This window comes from Lepidothrix coronata, unplaced genomic scaffold (genome assembly GCF_001604755.1).
Source record: "Lepidothrix coronata isolate B3197 unplaced genomic scaffold, Lepidothrix_coronata-1.0 Scaffold16, whole genome shotgun sequence".
NCBI lineage: Eukaryota > Metazoa > Chordata > Aves > Passeriformes > Pipridae > Lepidothrix > Lepidothrix coronata.
In genome coordinates, this window is record NW_016690196.1 from 759,614 (window position 1) to 780,792 (window position 21,179).

Below are 21,179 nucleotides of genomic sequence, written 5' to 3' on the forward strand. Positions count from 1 at the left end.
GAGAGAGTCATTTAGGGAAGGGATTATGTAATTAAGACTAGTGTTTAACATAACTCAGCACTGCCACTGAAGGAAACTCTCACTATGTCAATCACTCTGTCATTGACTGGAGGCTGCTACTGAGCTGTAGAAACATCCTTATTTTGGAAATTTTTGTGTTTGGGAGGACAACTGGAAATAATGCTACTTCAGATGATAATGCCAGATGTTCTACATTATCAGTATCACTGGACATACCTAGAAGACTAGGAATCACATTCAATGAGGAGAAAACTGATGTGGTTTTGGAGGTTTGAGATTAAAAGATCTTTCACAGAAATTGCCAAAGAGTGCTCACTCTTTGGATGGTTCCATTTACTCTTACTCACATTAAGCTGCTACATCAGTAAGGTGAACAATGGCAGTATTTCTGGCTAGACTCAGTGCTGCAGCATGGAAGTATTCCTGTGCTGGTGAAGGAACACATGCCTTTTAAAACCATAAAAAGTCAATACTTAATTATCCTACAAAACAGTTTCACAACATCCTTAAGGTGTAAAATTGGCATGTTTGTGAGAAAATGAGCTGAGTCTTTCTGTACCATGGGAAATAATCAAAACTTAACTGCAGTTCTGACTCTGGCTCTTACTTTGTATTTGCCTCCCTATATATGAGGCAGGCAATTCATATGGATACCTGGAAGACAGGAAAGTCAATGCTTTGTAAGGAGAGTTCAGATGACTTTTTGAATGCTGGGTACAAGATACTATGCTAACATTAACTTAGCTAGTTAACTTCAACATAGGAGACTTTATTTGTCTCTTCAATACTAATTCTCAAGAAAATACTTGGCTGAATGAAATTTTCATCATTCCATCTTCACTGACATTAATCCATCATAACTGATTAACTGATTCTGAAAAACTGTCTAAAACTTAGGTGATATGTATTCTGGGAAATGAAAAGTTTATTTTTTTTAACTACAAATTAAGTTAGAAACATTTTCTGGAAACAATACACAACCTATGTGACATATCCTGTACAAACATCTTTATTTTCAGCCATGAAACTAATGAAGACAGACGGGATTCAGTTTCTCAAGAATCTGGAATCAATGCCATGTTATTCCTTGTACATAGTGCTTTTACTTCCAGGTAACTCCATGCATTTTATCTTCCTCAGGGACAGGCACAATCACTTGGAATTTTGTTGCAGTAAAAAGATGTAGTGTTTGTCTAAGATAGCTGATTTAAATTGAGATTTTATTTGTATTTAATCAATTCAAGTCCAGGCAGTTAGTTGACTTTCCCATCCTGAAACCTTTGTAATGCTTATCAAACCATATTACATGTTCTTTTTTCCACTCAGATATCCTTTTGTCCTCTAAATGACCTCATAAGTCTCAATTCTATTGAAAAATTCAACAGTTAGCTTTTGCCAGGTATCAGTTTTCCTATGTACTGTAGATTCACTTGCTCTTATCTCTGTGAGATAACTGTGACAGCAGGCTTTTTCTTTATAGTATTTTTCTTTATATGTATATTTTTATATATATTCTTTATATATATATATTTCTCTTTTTTTTAAGTTTGTAGTGTCAAGTTTCATCTTAAAACAAACTAGAAGCTGTCATAGGCTGGTAGTGTTGGATGAAGAAAAGAATTTTAGACAAATGTGCTCATGTTGAGAGAAAGGCATTGCATCTGTACATAATTTCAGAACTGCTTGTCTTCCAATGGATATGCAAAGGCAATGGCAGCCAAAAGGACTCAGTATGGTTTAAATACTTATGCAGCTTTAACCTTTTAGCAATTAGGCAGCTTTTTTGCTGTCATGAGTTATAAAGCTGGTCTTATCTTGCTTTAAAACCTTCAAGTAGCTTATGCATTTACTACATGTACTACATGTGCCACTTAATTGAACATAAATTCTCTACAATGACTTTGAGTCATATAGGCTTAGGATGTATTGTATTTATTAGGAAGGTATCTGGATGAATTTGATCATACACATACACAAAATGTTCAAGCATGCTAGCAAGTCTGTAAAATTAGAAACTTAAAATTGCAAAGTCATGGCCATCTGACCAAATTTAAGTAGACTACCCCACCTGCATACTTTCTAGATGGATTTTACATTATCCCACTTATTCAAATACTCCTCCCCAAAACAGAGCAGCTGTGACATCATGTGGAAAGAATCACTCAATAGCATAGTCTGAACTTTTCTTGACTTGGAAACAAAAATGGTAAAGACCACATACAATTTTTTTTCCTGATTTTCTTCCACAAAATCTTATTTCTGAGAATTTTCGTAACAGATTGAAAATAAGTTTCTATAATTAATTAAAAACTTTGCAGAGCAAAGCACTGTGTAAAATGAAAGGGAACAAGCCATTGGCATGCAGTGAATTTTTTCCCGTCACTTCTTGAGGGCGTGTTCCAGTGTTACTTTTGATGTACTATGGATTTAATTTGCTCAAAACTCCTGACAGGAGAGGTTGGCTGTGCAATATGCAAATAATGCCAAGTTACTTTGATAAATATACAAAACCAACAACCCTTAGTCATAGAATCGTAGAATCAGCTGGGTTGGAAGGGGCCTCCGAGATCATCAAGTCCAACCGTTGATCCAACACTGCCTTGGTTACCAGACCATGGCACTAAGTGCCACATCCAGTCTCATCTTAACCTCCAGGGACGGAGAATCCACCACTTCCCTGGGCAGCCCATTCCAATGCCTGATTACCCTTTCTGTAAAGAATTTCTTCTTTACGGAATCTAATCTAAACCTCCCCTGGCACAGCTTAACACCATGTCCTCTTGTCTTACTAGTAGTTGCCTGGGAGAAGAGACCAACTCCCACCTGGCTACAACCTCCTTTCAGGGAGTTGTAGAGAGTGATGAGGTCTCCCCTGAGCCTCCTCTTCTCCAGGCTGAACAACCCCAGCTCCCTCAGCCTCTCCTCATAGGACTTGTGCTCGAGTCCCTTCACCACCCTTGTTGCTCTTCTCTGGACCTGCTCCAGCACCTCAATATCCTTCCTGAACTGAGGGGCCCAGAACTGGACACAGTACTCCAGGTGTGGCCTCACCAGCGCTGAGTACAGGGGAAGAATCACTTCCCTGGACCTGTTGGCCACACTGTTCCTGAGCCAGGCCAGGATGCCATTGGCCTTCTTGGCCACCTGGGCACACTGTTGGCTCATGTTCAGCTTCCTGTCAATCCAAACTCCCAGGTCTCTCTCTGCCTGGCTGCTCTCCAGCCACTCTGTCCCCAGCCTGTAGCACTGCATGACGTTGTTGTGGCCAAAGTGGAGGACCCAGCACTTTGCCTTGTTGAACCTCATCCCATTGGAATCAGCCCAACTCTCCAGCCTGTCCAGGTCCCTCTGCAGAGCCCTCCTGCCTTCCAGCAGATCGACACTCCCCCCCAGGTTAGTGTCATCTGTAAATTTGCTGATGGTGGACTCAATCCCCTCATCTAAATCATTAATAAAGATATTAAACAGAACTGGGCCCAACACTGATCCCGGAAGGGACATCACTAGTGACTGGCTGCCAACTGGATGCAGCACCGTTCACCACCACTCTCTGGGCCCAGCCCTCCAGCCAGTTCCTAACCCAGCACAGAGTGCCCCTGCCCAAGCCATGGGCTGCCAGCTTTTTCAGGAGTATTCTGTCAGAGATGGTGTCAAAGGCTTTGCGGAAGTCCAGGTAGACCACATCCACAGCCTTCCCCTCATCCAGCAGGCGGGTCACCTGATCATAAAAGGAGATCAGGTTGGTCAGACAGGACCTGCCCCTCCTAAACCTGTGCTGGCTGGGTCTGATCCCTTGTCCATCCTGTAGGTGCTGTGTGATTGCACTTAGGATGATTTGCTCCATAACCTTGCCAGGCACTGAGGTCAGGCTGATGGGCCTGTAGTTTCCCAGGTCCTCCTTCCAGCCCTTTTTGTGGATTGGCGTGACATTCACCAGCTTCCAATCATCTGGGACCTCCCCAGTGATCCAAGACTGTTGGTAGATGATGGAGAGCAGCTTGGCGAGCTCTTCTGCCAGCTCCCTCATCACCCTTGAGTGGATCCCATCTGGTCCCATAGACTTGTGGGGATCTAAGTGGCTCAGCAGGTTGCTAACTGCTTCCTCCTGGATTACAGGGGGACTATTCAGATTCTTATCTCTTTCTACAAGCTCCAGAAGCCAGTTGTCCTCAGGACAACCTGTCTTACTGTTGAAAACTGAGGTCAAGAAAGTGTTAAATACCTCAGCCTTTTCCTCATCTTTGATAACTACATTCCCACCCATGTCCAACAAAGAATGGAGATTTTCCTTGCCCCTCCTTTTGCTATTGATGTAGCAAGAACGCCTTTTTGTTATCCTTCACAGAAGTGGCGAGATTAAGTTCAAGTTGTGCCTTCATCTCTCTAATTTTCTTTCTACATGACCTAACTATATTCCTAAACTCTTCCTTAGTAGCCAGCCCTTTTTTCCGTAATCAGTAGGCTCTCTTCTTTACCCTAATTTCCTTCAAAATCTCCCTGTTCAGCCAGATCGGTTGTCTTGCCCGCTGGCTTGCCTTTTGGCACACTGGGACAGTGTCTAATCAGTCTCGTAAATTCAGGCTATATTTTTCTGCTTTATAATGCTGGGTGATGCTGATTTCCAGTTATCAAACAGTGTCTTCAAGAATGTCAGTGATCTTCAATACTTTCTTTCACAAAGGAAAAGGAGTTCCCAGCCCTCTACTGCTGTGAGGGGTGATGTCAGTGCCATCCCAGAGCATGAGAGCAGTTCTTTGAACCCACATAAGGTAGGTATGATGGCTTCATGGATTTGGCAGCATTCAAAACAAATTTCCATTGTCATTTCAGCTTTGGTTTTAAAGTCCTGTAGCTTACTAGAATGCCTCCATAACACTGTGCACAAAACAAAATATCGGGAATTACAGAGAAATGAACTTTGTTCACCTAAACTTACTGAGGTGGGCGATTAAGAATATGTTGTCAGTCAGCTCACTCTGTGATACACGGGATAGCTGACTATCAACGTGTTTGTCAGATGCTTATCACTAGCAATTCTGAATTTCAAATGGGGGGTATAGAAAAATGCAACGGAGAAGGTAAAACAGTCAAATCATAAAGTACTGAATAAAAGCAGAACCACATCTACATTGCAGCCACTCCTGCTTGGATGCATTCTTTCAAATGACAGTACCTTTTTTTTTTTGATTTACCATTAATATGCCAGTGTCTCAGTCTGTTGATTGAGACATCTCTCTATTTTTGCTAAGGATAGCATTATGGGTTTGTTGAAACTTTTTGCCCTTCTATGTCAGAAGAACATGCCATATTTGCAAACAACAAAAGATAAGTAGGCAAAATCCTGCTACATCTCATATTCTTACCAGCATTTTGTTTCATGGCATGCACTTCAATAGATTCCCAAGTAGACCTGGCCTAACTGGCATCTGCAAACTAAAGTATTCAATGTACTGTGCTGTGTAGTCATTAGAATAACAAAATGAACAGTCATTTGCAGCTCTTATAAAGATTCCCAAAAGCCCCACACATCAAGCTTTACATATCAATAAGTAGGATGAGACTGAAGCGGCTTGACTTCTTCTAAGATACCTCAAACACTCCTGGCTGCATAGTTTTTCCTGCCTTATTTGACTTGGCAATTTTTGAGGCTGATTACTGTCAGCCTTGGGGATCCTCAGAAGCCTGTATAGTAAGGCACAAATGAGAGACTGTGACAATTCTCTTACTGAAGATGCAGATGTGAGTAAATGTTATTGGTATTTATGCACTTTGTTAATTTTTGCTCAAGGCAGTAACAAGACTATATGCATGTTATAAATGAAAGAGATCTAGGTTACATTCACATGATTGTAAATTACTGACTTTGCTTGTCCTAAGTAAGTAATTCTATTCAGCCAAATTTACATTTAACATGCTCCTAAATTCCTGTTAATTTAATTTATGACTTTTTCTTCTCTTATTTTGATTCTCTTCAAAGGAAGTGCATCTTGTCTTACACTCGGTGGAAATTGGGGGAATATCTGAATCCTCCAACTAAAAAAACTAAGTTCTTAAAATAATTTCAACTAGAGAACTGTTCTGTAGTTACATCAAAGTTCCATTTTCTAATTCTGTTACATTTTATTCCTTGCTTTTAGGAAAACGTGGAAATTGATAAAGTTAATACTGAAATAACAACAGGTATGAAAAAATGTTTTTCGTTCTCCATGTTGATCTGTGAGTTCTGCCCAGATTACTATGGAAACTGAGTTTGTCTGGCAAACTGTGTTTAGAATAATTGGGATGCCACTAGTGGATGACATCTCATCATCATCTGCTCCCTCCTCATTTGCAGTTATTTCGCAAAAGCCAGGCCAGGATGCAAGATATGCAAGGCCTTAATTGCTGGTTTTTTCCAAGTAGACATGATGACACCTTTCAGAATTTTTGCAAATGTCAACTACGCAGACTTTTCTTCCGCATAAATATTCTGGCAATGAATTATTGAAATAGTATAGCAAGAGCCAACTTGAGTCAAGCATGAGCGAATGGCCTCACAGACAAAATCCTCAAAAGTGGGTGAAATTTTAGAAGGAAAAATCTCATAATATATGTCCTTAAAAAATCATAAGAGAGAGCCAAGTGCTTAAGAGTTAAAGCTGTACAAATGGAGTTGGTGAATTTGCAAGAAGCAAATCCTCTGGATTCTTTTAGACATCCTTTGATGGAAAGCAGAATTTACCAATAACAAGAAATTCGATCATCTGCAATATGAATTTAAGATTAATTTATTTGGCAAAAAAAGCATGCCCTGAAACAAGAATATTCCTAAGCCTTGTAGCTGCCCAGTGAAACAGACACTCCTGTTAAATCTTGCATCCACTGAATGAATGTCCACTTGACTGAGGACCTTCATGGGACCTGCCAGCCTCTCCAGCTTTGGGGAATTCACAGCAAAAACTCAAAAAAGGTTCTCTGTGACCTCTACCTTGCATTTAGCAAAAGGTTTGGACTGAATAAATAAGTATAGAGTAAATAAGTATAGAAATCTATGCTTCCAGAATTGATGTACCATTTAGTTATGACAACCTGTCAGCTGTCCTGATGACCCCTGTCTTGCGCTCCTTCTCCACCCTCACCTGTGCTTGCAGTTTCTGTAAAATCAATGGTTCTGCTCTGTAGAGGTTCCCTGCATCACAGAGCAATAGTTCTGGTTGTTTTAGATAAGATCATGAAGATTGTTCTGATTTCTTTTCACTTGTCTTTATCCATACCTGTAGTGTTTTCAGAGTAATGCTATCTTGATGATGGAGTTTATTTTGAAATTCACCTTTTTTTCTAGTGTTATGTAATCTTTGTGCATTCAAAAGCAGTGCTAAAAGTTTTTGATAACATTTATGATCATTTGTGTTCCAAAGCAGAAGACACAGCTACATCTGAGAATATCCAATACCCAAAGATGAATGTACAGTCATCCAAGGCTAGAGTAGGACACTCACCAATACTGGCTTCTGCTCATGAAAGTGGCTGTATCCGCCTATGGAGTAGTCAGGTAACTAGCTGAATGTCTTTGGGATGGGACTGGACCACTGAGAAGATAATTCCACTAATCTTCGGAGAATTGCATTTTAACTAGCAATTGCAGCAGCAGACATTTATTGCATTTTTTCCTTACTAGTTTCTTCCATGGACACAAATGAGTTCTGTTTTAATAACTGTAGCAGGGAGTAATGGCAAGTAGAAAATGAAGAAACATGATTTGAAATAATTGAAACTGACTGTAAAGTTAAGTGAAAGTCTAGAATTTGATTTTTCACTCACAACATTTACCTTCTAAGAAAGGATGATAGGCAAGGCAGAGTGTCCTACTCACAGAAGAGGAGAAATATGTCTGGAACATTGCACAAGCCAGCTAGCACTAGGAGGGTTACAAACCAGGAGTGAATAGTATTCTAACACATAGTGTCTACAACTATTATGATCTTGAAAAGCCAGTCCGGCAACTGAGTGCCGAAGGCTTAGTTGTCATATCACCTCAGATTTCTAAGACTCTATTCCAGAAAACTTGTTACTTTAAACAAGAGGTAGAAAGTAAATACAGCAAGAAGGGGAAGTCATATGATAGGTAATATTGGTCATTCTGGCAGACAGTGATCATAATAGGTCAGCCATGTAAGGCTTTAACAGGAATCCCAGCAAAGGCAAGTCATAGAAAGAATTTTTCAGAACGAAAAGGTAACCTTGCAGATGTTTCATGCAAAAGTAGAGTATGATGGTAAATGTATCTAAGTAGAGTATGTGTGGGCTTTGTTTTTTGGGTTTTTTTAATTCATCATTGATATATTAGTCTGCTTAGATTCCTTTAGGAATCTCCAAGTTCAGATGACAGTGATGTCATCACTGGCATGATTTTAATCATCATTACATGGATGACAAAATCAAAAATCTCCTTACCGGCAAGACATTCTCCCTCATGTTCTCCCAAACCTGAAGAGGCAATAAGGGAGAAAGTCTACTGGTGCTTACTTGAAAAATATAGCAAGTTGGTGAAGGACCAACCAATGGGCCCATTCGCAACAAGAAACAACTTTTCAATAGCAAATGAGGTACGTAGTGATGATATTCCACAGCAAATGAGGGGTAAGTGGTGAATTAGGGGTAGGTACAACTAGACTGAATTGCCTGAAGAATTAAATAGCTTGTTATTTTGATGTGCAAGAGACAGCAATCCAGAAGAATACACCACAGCTGTCTTGGTCATTCAGTAGATTTAGGAATTTATCTTGGAAGCTGTCTGAATAGATGTGAGTTCAGCAATACTGAATAGATAAAATCAATGGCACTCGACCTCTGGTGCATTATTATTTTTAATGTAAGTATTATAAGATAAATATGTGGTGTTTACTTATGTATGTATATATTTCTTTATTTTAGGGAGACTTAATGAAAGAACTTTTGCCATTTTCAAAAGATCCCTCAGGTCCTCTGACAGTACTGTGTACAGACATCTCCACTAAAATGCTTTTGGCAGGCAGTAAAGGTGAGTAAACATCTTCAGGGCAGTCTGTAGGACTGCAAAATATCGCGCTGTAAATGTGCCAAAAAATGTGGAAATGAAGGTCCAAAGGTTGCCGTATTTTTTCCATCAAAGTTATAACTGAATAATTGAAAAAGGTGTTTTGTCGTATAAAAGGATGGTAGATTAAAGCTCAGCCGTGATTCCGACACTGTTACGGAGTGCGCAGTAATGGCTCCAGCAGTACACTGCTACTATAGAAAAGCACTTGTGTCTGTGCTAGCAGCTCATTGCTAGACTTCTAATTTCACACCAAATCTGGCTTTCATTTGGCAGAATGTCCAAGAGTTTATCTGCTGTCTGATTCTTGTCCAAACCTTCAGAATCACTCTGGCAATTTTCCATCTCTGGGTCTGTCATAAGAGATTTTTTTACTTTAATGTGTCACTTTTCTTCTCAAATAACTATTAGAACTGTTTTCTGCCAACTTCCTGCTCTTATGCTGTAAAAAATTGGATGGAACAAGAGGGGTTTTTTCCCATTTGTTTCAAAACTGAGCCACAGACTGACACTGAAAATGAAGAGGAGTTTCCACCCTCTCTAATTCAAATCAGTAAATGAGTTCAGAAAGGCAGCATGCACTGAACAGGATTTTAATTAGTGGTGGAAAAGTATCCACGTTATTACCTATTCATTTGATACTCTCCCTTTGCCTTTTTGTGTTTGTGTCACTGTGTATTTGCTTTTCATGCTTTTTGCACTGTTCTCTGCAATGCTGCTACCAAATTCCTGTTCCAATTACAGATTTTTCCTTGCTAGGAAAAGGTCAACTTCTCTGCCAGCCTCCTTGCTTGCAGATGTACAGTCCTAGAAATCAGATGTGACCAGTATGAAAGTTGGAATTACACAAAAGATTCCTCTGCCTAGTAGCAGAAATGAGAAATGAGGCAACTTCATCAGGAAAGAGGGAGCCTAGGCAGGAAACTTAGCAGTTGTGGGTCACAAGAAAAGTGGTTCTTTGATTCTTGTTTCACATGAGTACACTAAAAGGTTGTAAAACATTAAGCTTTCATTATGTATACAATTCAACTTTATCCATTTTACCAGGATTGAAAACCAATTTAATCCCCAGGAAGCTTTTGTACCTCATCTGTGCAATAGACAACAGTCTTGGCACGATGACTCTTATTTTTCACTCATGTAATTTAAAGAAAAAACTTTATGTGTTTTCCATTTCAAACCTCTCCAGTCAATTACACATTGCTCAAAATGAGTTTATACATTTATTTGCATATTAATTAATTAATAGTCCATTATTTCTGCTCTGTGCTTGACAATGAGATAGTGACATTCACTGTAAAATGACTGACCTGTAGTCCCTGCTTTATTCTGCCCAGTGTTTACTAAGAGCAAATGGCAGCAACAAGTGAATGTGTAGCACTAATGAAATTTGTTGATGTTTTGCTTTCCCCTTTCTTAAACAGAAGGATATGTTATCTGCTGGAACATTGCCTCATTCTTAGAAGATTCACAAAATAAAAAAAAAGTAAGGAAAAATCTGTCAGATTTTCTTAATTTGAACATTATACCAAGATAAGAGAGAGAAAAATGGATTCAGAGCTCTAAAGAGACTAAAGATATTTCATGCATATAAAGATCATATCTTGTGCTTGAAATAATAACTTGACGCTGTGAAAAACAAGAAAAATATAATTAAATGGTGTTAGCATTATTCCATTGTGTTTCCAAGAAGGTACGTTAAGAATTAATTTATCCACGTCCCTTGAGCGGCATATGCCATTTGCTTGCTGTTTCATGGAGGGATTACTTTTTCATTTCTTCTAATTTTCAGAAAGACATGGTGATAAGTCCACTAAGCTAGCAACCATGGTGGGATACAGAACTGCCTCAAATGTGGTTATGTTGCTTTTTTCCCTCAGCAAGTAAAGGAGAAGCTCTGCTGGAGGGCACACAATACTGAAGTGGTTGACTTATTTCATGAAGAGGAGAAAAATGTGGTAGTGACAGCATCCATTGATGGTTCTGTCAGGTACAAAAATGATGAATACTTTTACTGCTATGGCAGATCAGTTGAACCGTCTTCAAAGTTCCTCTTCTTGCTGGACTTGTATATAGGCTAAAACTTAAAATAAAAATAAAATCACTGAAGAAATTTTGTGTAGATCCTGCTCTGGTGGCATCAACTTACTGTAGGAACAATTCAGGATATTGGTACCTTTACTCCTCAGTTTCATATATATAAAGTGAACTGTTTGTTTGTTTTCTGTTTTTTACAACAACCTTCTGAATTTTTTTTTACTTTCAAATTACATTATACAGTGAACTTCAATCTCTTTGTTGTTCTTTTATGACAAGCATACTGAACTCTAGAACAGTGCTGCAGAACTTGTTATTGTAGACAGGTATTTTCTCACTTTTGTTCCACTTCTAAAAGTATCCATTTTTCCTTTCTGTTCTTTGGCACTGCTTCTACTATGTCTGTAGGATTTGGCATGCTGACAGTGGATACTATTTTGGTTATTTTGGACAATCTAGGAAGTTTGAATTATCAGACACCAGTCGGTTGATTTTGCCTCCTGATGTTAAAAACTTTACTGCTATAATTAAAGAGGAAAGCAAGCCTATGGAAAAGAAGGTTGAATATCCTCTCATGCTGGACAAAGACAAGTAAGATCTCATAAATTTACATTCATGTATGATTGGGGAAACAGTTTTGAAAATATACTTTAAAAGCATCTTTCACCTGAAGGTCAGAAAAATATTAGTACTATGAGTTATTTAGAAAAATCCTTTTTAAAGTTGTTTTTTACCCAGCATGGATAAATCTTTCAATTGTTATGACTAAGTGACAGTCATGATTAGGTTCAAGATTTGAATTCAGTAGTAGTGATGACTAGATAATTGTCTCAGCTTTTAGCCTAGTTATAGTCTGTATATTATGTACACTGTTCAGGTTAGCAGCCTGTTACTTTCATATTCCAGAAGTTGCTATACTTCTGATGTCCCCAAAAACATATAGAAAAATCTTAATGTGAATAGTTTCAACCAAAACATAAATCAAATTTAATCTTTCAGTTTAAAAAATGGTCATTTTAAATTTGATGAGATGTTTATGGATACATTCATGTACATGGATAATGGATTCACAGATCATGACATTCTGAAACTGGTATAAATATTGTGTGTTTGATAGCGGCATTGGACTTTTCTTCTAGGTAGAGTTCCTAAGGGATATGGCTTAGTTATAAGTCATTGGTCCTTGGTCCTTGGGCCTCTAGTTTAAGTCATATTTCTAGTCCTGAACTCCCTGGTTCATTAATTAGTGGGTTGACCAAGTGAACATAAACACTGACGAAGACATCTTCAGCGGCAACACACACAAGTGTCTTTAGTAACGAAGTAGTCCAAATCTGGGAAAAAAAATATTTCAGGGCTTAAAAAGTCATGCATGCTTTAGTGGTAAGATTTCATATAGCATGTGCAGTATGAGGCTGTCTTTTAACCAAAGCACTTTGGGACAATGGAAAATCTCTAGGGTGTTTTACTGTTACCCCATTTAATTCAGGATCCTGCTAAGACTTGTTATTCCATGGAGTTCTTGCTAATATGAGTAGTCTCACTGTAGTCAGAACAGTAACTCATCAATAGAGAGAAGTGCTTGGCTGTGTTTGAAGGACTAACCCCTGTAGTCCTTTGGAATAGTCAGCAGCTAGTTTGAAATCTCTGAAATCAAAGAGACTATCGAGTCAGCTAACCTTAAAGAAACTTTCCATTAATTACATGTCTGTCAAACTGTGACTACTTTTTGAGGATTCTTCAAATATTTCAGTAAAGGAGATTGGCTATCATACATTTAAACACATTAATTACACAAAGAGCAAGCAAATGAAAAAATTAACTGTGTAGAGAACTCGGAAAAAAACCAGCCACATGCTGTTGTACCCTCCAGCAGATCAATACATCTAACTCAGTGTCATCTGCAAACTAACTGAGGGAGCACTCAATCCCCTCGTCCAGATCATTGATAAAGGTATTAAACAGAACTGGCCCCAATACTAAGCCCTGGAGAATACCATTTGTGACTGGCTGCCAGCTGGATTTAATTCCATTCATCAGCACTCTCTGGGCCTGGCCATCCAGCCAGTTTTTACCCAGCGAACAGTACACCATCCAAGCCATGAGCAGACAGTTTTTCCAGGAAGAAGCTGGGGGAAAATATTCCCCAAATGTGCACATACCCAAAAAGGACACAAACTCAGCTGAGTACAGTTTAAACAAGCATCTCAGGTGATCTATTGAAAAATGCCAGCATGTAGATAGGCCTATACAGACAAACAGTCTCAATTTCTCTCTGTAGTTCATAATTCCTTAGCTTATGTGATCTGACTTAATTTTTCTGATTATAAATGAAACGGTGTTAATCTGCACTATCAGACACTCTAGATAGTTTCTTCTCATGACTAAGTTTGGAAACCAGACAAATGAGCAAGAGAAACCTTTGTTACAAAAGTTGTGTTCAGGAATTGTAGTTAGAACTGATGGAAATCCTGAAAAGCCATAAGACAGAGAGCACAAGTGTTTTTATTAAGAATAAGAAGTGTTTTTATTAACATGTCCTGCCTTCTACTGCCTTCTACAGATGACAGCCAGTACTTAAATTGACAAAGTGTTAGTGAAGCACTTCATAACACCTATGAAGGTCCTAATATAAATTATATTGTGAAGATATATGGAATAATTTATATTTTGAAATAATTTCATTTTGGAACTAGATAAGAATGTTGCATTCAAAATCATCATTTTGATAGGAACATCAGATTTTTTTCTGTCTTGTGTGTACAGGTGGAAGTCCCTGACCAGATTACCTTTAGTTTTAGAAAAGGCTCAACATTCAAATGTAATTCAGGACTTCAAGTTTTTCCAAGCTCTGGCTCCTGAAAAGGTAGCTAATGTATATGACAAATTTGTTTCTGCTCTGTGCAACATATAGGAAATGCAATTGTATTTCTCATTTAGAAATTATCTACAAATAACCCTATGTATCCCTATTGTTCCATGGACAAGCTAGAACAAAAAATGCATAAACAGAGGGATCTAAGAAACCTCCCTGGTTTTCATTCTCATTTTTCACATTTTCAAATTTCAATTTACAAGGTAGTACGCTGATTCACTGGTTTAACAGAATTAAAAAAAAAAAAAAAAAAAAAAACCAAAAAAAAAAAAAAAACAAAAAAAACCCACAACCTAGGATTTTCCCATACTTCAACAGAAAACCTAAATATCTTCAGTTTACTCAAAGGAAGTGTGATAATACTAGAACAATAGACAGTGAATTCCTGGTTACACACAATAATTCTTTCAGGGTTCCTATGAAATCAGAAACCAGGAGAGTTCTGACTTAGATTTCATTATGAATGTTTTCTACAGCTCTGACTGAATATCGGTGGAACTCCTCCATCTTTACCTGGCTCAGCCCTTAAAAGTCATGGGAACAGAAAAAACTTTTTCTCTTGCAGTTGTAGTAGAAAAGGAAAAATACACCAAAAAAGCTTCCATTCACACCTTTCTGACCATTCTTTGCCAAAAGTTAATGGTCAACAGCTAGTGAGGGGTATGAACTCTTAATATCCTCTCCTAAGCTTTGTGGTACCATGAGTCTCCTGCATACCACAGTCTCATATTCTAATGTGGCCAGCAAAGATCCAAACAGTAGTCAGTGAAAAACAACATGCATCAAAGAGAGAAAGCAGTTTTCATTGGTCCTCTGCTGTTCAACAGCTGTAGATACAGCACTGTGTAATAAGAAAACAGTGTTAGTGGGGAAGAAATATGTTGATGCTGGTATAAAACATTAAATTTACCGTAGCAAAGTCAGTGGTTGACTACATTGTCAGACACGTCAATAGAAATTGGCTTGGCTTTGGGTTTTACCAAGTCACTCAAAAAAAGGATTGTCTGGAGGTCTCATAGCAGAAGATACTTGATACACATCAGCACTGGAGTCCCATTCTGACTGAGCTTTCAATGAGAAAAAGGTTTGATTTCCTATCATTTGCCTTAGAGCAGAACAAAACAGTGAGCTTCGGTTTGCACTTCAGACTGGAGATGTGCTATTCAGTGGTGTTGATTAGCTCACTGTAATCCAGTTGTCCTGTTTTTCTGAAATGGTTAATGCCTAGTAATCAATGCACGTCAGTAATGCTTAAAATTGACAGACAGAAACTTGAAGATATTCCTTTAGGAATGTTTTACATTGTTGAAGATGTGGTATCTCTTAAAGTGTTACTACTGCAGCACACTCAGTTTTTAAGACCATGAGAAAAATGTAAGAAAATCTCTCCATAATGGACCATTTCAAAATAAACTCACATTTTCAAATTTGAAGGAAACAAGAGTTCTTTGCAGTATATCAAGTTGTAGGTGCTTTTTTTGTTCTCTTTTTGGAGGCCCAGAAATTGTCTTCTTCGTGTGAAATCACAGCTATTTCATGTAGAGGCAGTTTCATTTCCTGCCTGTCCATAGGTTAATACCTAGGCAAGTCTCAGGATACATGTGACTGTGGATGAACTGTTAGGGTACCCCAAGTATTTTCACAGATTCAAAGATTTCAGCAATTAGCAGAAACATTTTGTTCATTTGCATCTTTCCCAACTGGCTGCTAAAGTGTTTGTGATTTGCACAGCCCAACAGAAGAATAGCCAGACTGACAGCTGTGATGAAACTATCATCTGGGGGCAAGTCCTTACTCCATTACACCTTGGCTAGACTTGCACTGTCCTCTGCTAACATGCATCCACCAAACCAGACGAGTACCCTGAAAATTCTTCCTTTATTGAGCCTATCCAAAGTGTTAATAGTTGAGAGAACTAAGTGTTTAAAACTAGCTTTAAGTTTGGTGACAAAAAGCATTTTGATGTTAATTATCTTGATTTTGTGCCCCCTGTGAAGCTGGAATTTTGCTGGTTGTGCATTTTCTATAGCAGAAGATTGATCCTCTCCTATGAAAAAAATGTTCAAGGCAGTTTTTACATGGTACAAAGAAAACCTGTCCATAAACCATAATCTCTTTACATAGTAATGCTATACATTTCTTCAGATAACATGAATGTTAACATGCAATTCAATAATAGAAGTAATGTCTTCATTACCTTTTGGCTTCAGCTAGTAATGCACTGACTTTGGCTTCCCTTGGTCAGATGGAACCTCAGGAAATTTTTGAGCCTGGAAGCAAAGAAGCTGGTGCAGTATATGGGATTCTTCCTATATATGAGGTGAGCACAAGTGTTTTCTCCTTTTTGCAGTGGCTTTCATACAGCAGAAGCCATTAGCAGTAGGACATTATTACAGCGATGTATTCTGACATTCTATTGTTACCTGTCTGCTTCTCAATTTAATTTTCTCACATGATTTGCATTACTACCTAACCAACTCCATCTGATGGAAGCTTGAGAGTCCAGCTGAAGTGAGCATGCCAAAAAGTGAGTATTCCAGGCATTTACTTCCCCTGTTCAACCTCACATCATTAATTTTTTGCTCAGACTTGAATCTTTCAGCCAGCCCAAAAACTATTTATTCTCATCTGCCCAAAGCTTTGGGTATTGTAAGGTAGTACTATTTTATGGGTACTATTGATTTGATCTATTGCAAGCTGTCTAGCAAAGCTTCCTGGGTTGTTCCTTCTATGGAGAAAGATTGGAATATTCCATAGCCCATCTATCATAGGATGAAAAGAATTATCTCTAGCAAAGGTGCTGATCTCTTTCTATAGGGGGAACCTAGAGAATTAGCTTGGATAAGACTCTTAACTCCTAGATGGCTAGTTAGGTGGGATGAATAGGGTACTCTGCAACATATGTATGACTTAATGCTTGTACATGCAGCATTGCAGAGTGTCTCAAAAGAGCAAACTCAGGAGCACAATGTTCAAAAAGTTGGCACATTTGCTATTCTTCTGACCATTAATGTGCTTTGGAAATCAGTGTTTTGTTTTCTTTCAGAAAAAGAAAATAAAATACAGGGGGTCTTATGCCTTGGTAAATTAGGAGCAGCAACTGCTCTGAAGCCAATGGCACTGCAATGGATTTACAGTTAAGTGAAGTCAGACTTTTTTGTGAGCTACATGTACAAAAAATAATTTTTTTGGTCTATTCTGTTACAAAATGTTATCACTCTGGTCTATTCGCCTCAATATATTAATTAATCCTTGAAATTTTCTAAAGGTCTTCAGAGGATCAAAGCTATGAAGTCCACTGGATGGACAATGGATAAAGATTCCAATGAAGATTAGGGTCAAGACAAATAAACATAGCAACCATCTTCATAAAAGTGTAATAGCAGATTCCTTTTATCGTATTTTAATTTTTTAATATTATATTTAAAATCCATTTAATTATTAAGTAGAACATATAGAAATCAAATCTTTACTTCTATTCCAGTCCTTCATGCAGAGAACATATTCTGATAAAGCCAGTGTATGATTATAACTACTAGATACTCACAGAAAAGCCCATTTGACTCCACTTCTTGATGGTTAAGAAGGAAAAGCACCTTACTATGATTAACTGCTTAAAGATTCTGTGATTCTGTGATTCCTTCCAATTGTTTTGTTAATGCTATACAGACAAGTCTTCAGAATTATTATTTTAATACCTTTTAGTGCCAATATTTTGTTTGTTCAGAACATGCCTTGACCAGAATTGTTAGCAGCATGAAATGGCCATATTAACCAAAAAGTTCACTTTCAGCTGCTCAGATTCCTTTGGGTTTATGCTGTGTTAGAAATGCACTAACATGTAATAGTAAGAAAAATCTATTTAGATAAGATTTTTTTAAAATTAGTTTTTCTGGTCAGCTTACTGCCTGTCAGTTCAGGTTTATGAGGGAAATCCTGATCCCTTGTGGAACTAATTTAAATCTCAGCAATGCAGATTTAAAATAGTAAAAACCACTATAAATCAACTCAATTGACCCCAATTATTTTCACCATTTTATTATTATATAATACATACCAAGCCTAGGGCATGATAGATATGTTTAAAGGAAGGTCTGTGTATTCAGGGTGTAATAAGGGTGAAAGTTTAATAGCATTATTTTATCATTACTGTAATTCAATATGAACTGCTTACACCTAACTGTTCTAAGAAATTTCAAAAGTTTTAAGAGTTGCTCAGCATATTTTATGATGATCAGAAAGCATACTCCTTTTCAGCAGTTGCCAGTGGGTATTTACTTAATGAAAGACTAGTAACAGTGTCATTCTGGTGGATTTTGAATTAATTAAATGTGCTAAAACCTACTTAATATCTTACCAATTTTTATGATTGGACCCTGAATCCCTTATTTAAACCTGTGTTTTTAGATAGCATGAGAACTGGCAAATGTTGGAAACATATTCTCAACGACATTTAAGAAAGCTATTGCTTTCTTAGGTTTCTCCCTTCTTTCATAGCACACTAATGTCAGAAAGCTTCATTCTTCTTGTGCTTTAGTCTCTATTTTCATCTAAACAGAGAGTCCAAAGCTTTAACTAGCATGGGTATTAATAGCATCATATTGCAGCATCTTTCATCCTGGGCTGCCCAATGAGCTGGCATTCTGCTTGGGAAAGCACATGGTAAAAGGGGAAGGGATCTTGGGTTTATGTAGAAATCATTCCCATTGAAATCAGTGGATAGCCCATTGAACATCTAAGAATTCATTATGGCCCTGAAACAAAGATCTTAATCAGGACCAGTGTAGTATTTATTATATAAAAGAAAATGCTCTTGCTTGAGATCTCAGATAAGATATCTGCTTCCGTAAGGAAGATATTTCAGGAACTTCAATTATCAGGAATAAATAAAATTGGGTTTACACTGACAGAAAGATGTGTGAATTTTAGTGCCAAAGGCGATTGGCTGTATGATCTGTCACCTTTTGGGTGACAGAAGGCAGAGAAACCAAGAGTACCTTCTGTAGCCAAATGCCTGTTTGTGTTTCTATTTTGGTTTCCAGTTGAAGGGTCTTAACATACATTTGATCCCAGTTATTCTCCATGTCAAAATTGCTGGTTTCCTCCCTGCTTCAATTTGTCCAGTTTGAACTTCTGTACATTGAATATCATACTGAGTTTTTTTCTGCTGGATTAAGCTTCATCAGCCATCAAAAATCCTTTCCAGAGACTATTCTTAATCAAAAAAATCACAGAATGGTTTGGGGTTGTGGTGGGTCGACCTTGGCTGGATGCCAGGTGCCCACCCAGTCACTCTATCACTCCCCTTCCCAGCCAGACAGGGGAGAGAGTAAGGTGGAAAAAACAACTCGTGGGTTGTGATAAGGTAGTTTATTTAAAGTAAAAAGCAAAGCAGAAGCTTGCGCATGCAAAAGTGAAGCAAAGTGAAAGATAGCAAGGTTTATTCTCTGCTTCCCATGAGCAGTGATGATCTGCCACTCCTGAGAAGCAGGGCTTCAGCACACGTGATGGTTTCTCAGCAGGCAGCCATTGGAGACAATGAATGCTCACCTTCCTGCTCCTTGCCTTAGCTTTTATATCTGAGCTGACATATGATATGGAATATCCCTTTGGTCAGTTTGGGTCAGCTGGCCTACTTGGGTCTCCTCCCAGGATCTTGCCCTCAACTGAGGAAGGAATGTTACAGTGCTGATGCTGTGCTCAGCAGTAGCCAAAACACCGACCTGTTGTCAACACCCTTCTAGCTGCCAATTCAAAGCACAGCACTGTGAAGGCTACTGAGGGGAAATGAGCTCCAGCTCAGCCAGACCCAATACAGGGGTGGAGGGGGCCTTAAAAACCATCTAATTCCAACCCCCCTGCCATGGTGAGGGACACCTTCCACTAGACGTGGAAGAAGTTCCCTAAAGCCTCATCCAGCCTGGTCCTGAACACTTCCAGAGATGAAGTCAGTGTCTGCTCTCCATGATCCAATCAACTTGTCTGAGATGAGAGTAAGGAGCAGCCTGGGCATTTAGCTGAGGGGAAGTGCATTGCATCTTCAGGAGTCAGTTACAGGCCTGGAAGCAGTGTGTTATACTGATGTGCCAGTCTGAACTAACAAGCCTGTCAGCTCCAATAGGTTCTGCATGGCTCTGGCTCCAGTATCCTTGCAGATGCTCCACAAGCCTCTGGTTCTGTTCCTTCCTATACCCCTATGAAACAGAAAATCAGGAGATTGTGATACATAGAAATCACATTTCCAACTGTGTGAGCTTGAAGGCAAAAGCAAAACACAGTATTCTCCTTTACCCAGGTTCTATGAGCCTCCCAATTACTTTTGGTAGCAAAGTTACCAGTAGTTTGAGCTTTGTGAGTCTCTCACTATAAGGCAAATTTCTGTAGACTTTTTATCTCTTTTTAGACTTTTCATCACAGTGGTTATCTTTTTGCTAAGTTTCTGCCTTAGAAATCCATTTTTTACTCATAATCCTACAAGAATAATATACTCAAAAGAAGAGTTAATATACCCTGCTGTTTCTGTTAGTTCCTTGCTTATGCTTTCAAAGAACATGTTCATCCTCTAAGCCAGAAGTGTGCCTGCTGAGCTCATATTCAATTAATTATCCATCATGATTCCGCAATCCTTCCTGGCATTTCAGCTTTCCAGGACAGTGTCACGACATGAATACAAACACAGAATACATATTCTATTGTCCTTTCGCTAAAGGTACCACTCCTTGCCTAGTGTGTCACCTTAGTGAGTAATTAATCCATATAAATAATGCCATTGTTACCTACTATTTTGAGAAAAATAGCAGGTTTTCTATATCACTGGCATTGAATGGTGTTTGATCTGCTGGCTTTCTTGAAAAGACATTCTTCTCATGAGCTGAATATACGATGATTTGCAATGTTTTACCTGCCTCCAACTTGTTATAGGGCTATGATAGATTTAGGAGTAACTGCATTTTTTCTTTAGCAAAATATCTTGTGGGAGTATATTTAAACTTATTGTGATCAGCTGTACTAGGTCTGGCTGGGATGAATGTAATTTTCTTCATAGCAGCCTGTATGGTGCTGTGTCCTGGATTTGTGACTAAAATAGTGTTGATAACAGACCAGTGTTTTGGCTATCGCTGAGCAATGCCTGCACAGCAACAAGGTGCTTTTTTCCCACACCCAGTGAGTAGGCTGGGGATGCACAAGAAC

General features: G+C 38.4%; 1 protein-coding gene across 9 annotated transcripts in view; it reads left to right on the top strand.

Annotated features, from left to right (window-relative positions):
- Positions 1 to 21,179, top strand: part of WDR64 (WD repeat domain 64) — an 87,812-nt gene that overhangs the window by 58,168 nt on the left and 8,465 nt on the right. For 6 of the 9 annotated variants that reach the window (XM_017806605.1, XM_017806608.1, XM_017806609.1 and 3 more), the window contains 12 exons: positions 1,041 to 1,133; positions 4,703 to 4,790; positions 6,159 to 6,201; positions 7,419 to 7,552; positions 8,935 to 9,040; positions 10,501 to 10,562; positions 10,957 to 11,066; positions 11,522 to 11,704; positions 13,880 to 13,979; positions 16,234 to 16,308; positions 16,482 to 16,515; positions 17,257 to 17,364. In XM_017806605.1, coding sequence (XP_017662094.1) covers positions 1,041 to 1,133; positions 4,703 to 4,790; positions 6,159 to 6,201; positions 7,419 to 7,552; positions 8,935 to 9,040; positions 10,501 to 10,562; positions 10,957 to 11,066; positions 11,522 to 11,704; positions 13,880 to 13,979; positions 16,234 to 16,308; positions 16,482 to 16,515; positions 17,257 to 17,324 — 1,096 coding nt within the window. In that variant the 3' untranslated portion in view covers positions 17,325 to 17,364. Of the gene's footprint in view, positions 1 to 1,040; positions 1,134 to 4,702; positions 4,791 to 6,158; positions 6,202 to 7,418; positions 7,553 to 8,934; positions 9,041 to 10,500; positions 10,563 to 10,956; positions 11,067 to 11,521; positions 11,705 to 13,879; positions 13,980 to 16,233; positions 16,309 to 16,481; positions 16,516 to 17,256; positions 17,365 to 21,179 lie in introns of those variants that run through there. The other 3 variants (XM_017806606.1, XM_017806607.1, XR_001873441.1) reach the window with 3 other exon arrangements.